Source organism: Limulus polyphemus, unplaced genomic scaffold, assembly GCF_000517525.1.
Source record: "Limulus polyphemus unplaced genomic scaffold, Limulus_polyphemus-2.1.2 Scaffold722, whole genome shotgun sequence".
Taxonomy (NCBI): domain Eukaryota; kingdom Metazoa; phylum Arthropoda; class Merostomata; order Xiphosura; family Limulidae; genus Limulus; species Limulus polyphemus.
In genome coordinates, this window is record NW_013666332.1 from 334,821 (window position 1) to 336,683 (window position 1,863).

A 1,863-nucleotide genomic window follows, 5' to 3' on the forward strand; every position below is an offset into this window, starting at 1 on the left:
TACAAATATTTAAGGCATCAACAGGTAATTATAGCCTATGTTTGTCAGAGAAATTCTGCAGTATCTTTATCGTCGGATCTTAAAATTATTGCCACTGAATATTTTTCACGGTACCTTTCTCGTCGAAATGGGCCGCATGGCCACGTGGTTAGGGAGTTAGACTCGCAATCTGCGGATCGCGGGTTCGAATCCCCTTACCACCAAATATGCTCGCCCTTTCAGCTGTGGGGGCGTTATAAAGAGACGGTCAATCCCACTATTCGTTGGTAAAAGAGTAGCCCAAGAGTTGGCGGTGGATGATGATGACTAACTGCTTTCCCTCTAGTCTTACACTGCTAAATTACGGACGGCTAGCGCATATAGCCCTCGTGTAGCTCTGCGCGAAATTCAAAACAAACAAATAAAAAATCATGAAAGTGAATATAATACATTTTTACGGAAATACACAGGCATCTTCATTCTCAAATCCATCAAACTAAGGCACGAAAACAACACTATGAAACATAAATTATTGTTTTTATTCATGCTTTAAAATGTCTTTCGTGCCTTAATTTGATATTATATTATATAATTATATTATATACCATAATTACTAGAATTTCGCTTTTTCCTACTAGCGTCATCTAGCGTATTTTATATTTTGAGACACAAACTAAAATGGCTTCAAACAGAGGGTATTGTGTATGTGGACAAGTCAATGAAGAGACGGGTTTTATGATCCAATGTGATGTTTGCAGAGATTGGTTCCACGGGAAGTAAGTATATGTGATGTGATGTCTACTTTTTTTTAAATATTTCCTTAACATTTAATGTAGTTAAGAAGAGAAGATATCCTTTAAACAAGACCAGATTTATCGTGTATAATTTATAACTTGTATTACTATTAGTTTACTTCAGACAATTTAACCAGGCTTTCCAACTCCAACTTTCTTTGCACCATAGGTTTACTTAGGTTAAGCCAGGTAATGCTTTTCGAATTTCATTGTTGCCATCGTTTTAACTTTAAAATACAATTTAACGAAGCTCAAAATCAGTCTATGGTAATTTTTAAAAATTAAATGCTCTTTAATTTTAAATCATTTTTGTAAAGTGTGTGCATTAGTGAGTCATACGAGTTAAACTCAATTTCTTGACATTGTAACAATAGCCTAGGACCTACAGGCTACATGCATAGTAATAGTATGGTAAAAATACAGTTTTTGTTTTATTACTGTATTAGACAAGACACTTGGATGCAGAAAAAAGAAATGAGTTAAACGGTTTTGTTAAATATTCTTCAGATAAATTTATTATTAACATATATATAAATTATATATGGTATAGTTACTGTGGGCTGCAGATATGATAATAAATTGATAAACTTATCAATGAAATATTACAGAACCATCATAAGTAAATTTGTTGTTGTTGTTTTAGGTTGTTAAAAACATAGAAATAGACCCAAAATAAAGTTCAAAAGGACAGGAACGAGGTTTCATAATGTTAACAAAAACATGCATACATGGTATATTACATTGATTACTTCAGACTAATTGTAATAGGTCATTGCTGTGTGAAAATAAATAAATATTTGTACACTAATGTAAGAATATACAAGAAATACATTGATAGGGTATAGAAATACACAATAAATTGCATCAGTTAAGAAACATATTATTTATTACTAATAAAATAAATATGATAAAAAGGTCTGTATTGGTGCTTTTATGGACTATGTTATTCTTCATTGCCATTTACAATTTTTAAAACTACCAAAAAGTGCACTATAGGTGGATGCTTTAAATTTTTACAAACACACATACACACGCATATATATATATATATATATATATATATATATATATATATAGAAGAAGAGAGAGA

General features: G+C 31.2%; 1 protein-coding gene across 2 annotated transcripts in view; it reads left to right on the forward strand.

Annotated features, from left to right (window-relative positions):
- Window positions 1–647: 647 nt before the first annotated feature.
- LOC106460169 (histone lysine demethylase PHF8-like) overlaps window positions 648–1,863 on the forward strand; it is a 52,959-nt gene continuing 51,743 nt past the window's right edge. For both annotated transcript variants that reach the window (XR_002610695.1, XM_022386823.1), the window contains exon 1: window positions 648–755. Coding sequence is in view for 1 of the 2 variants with exons in the window: in XM_022386823.1 (XP_022242531.1) it covers window positions 658–755 (98 nt within the window). In the remaining variant the exon portion in view is untranslated. The remainder of the gene's footprint in view (window positions 756–1,863) is intronic.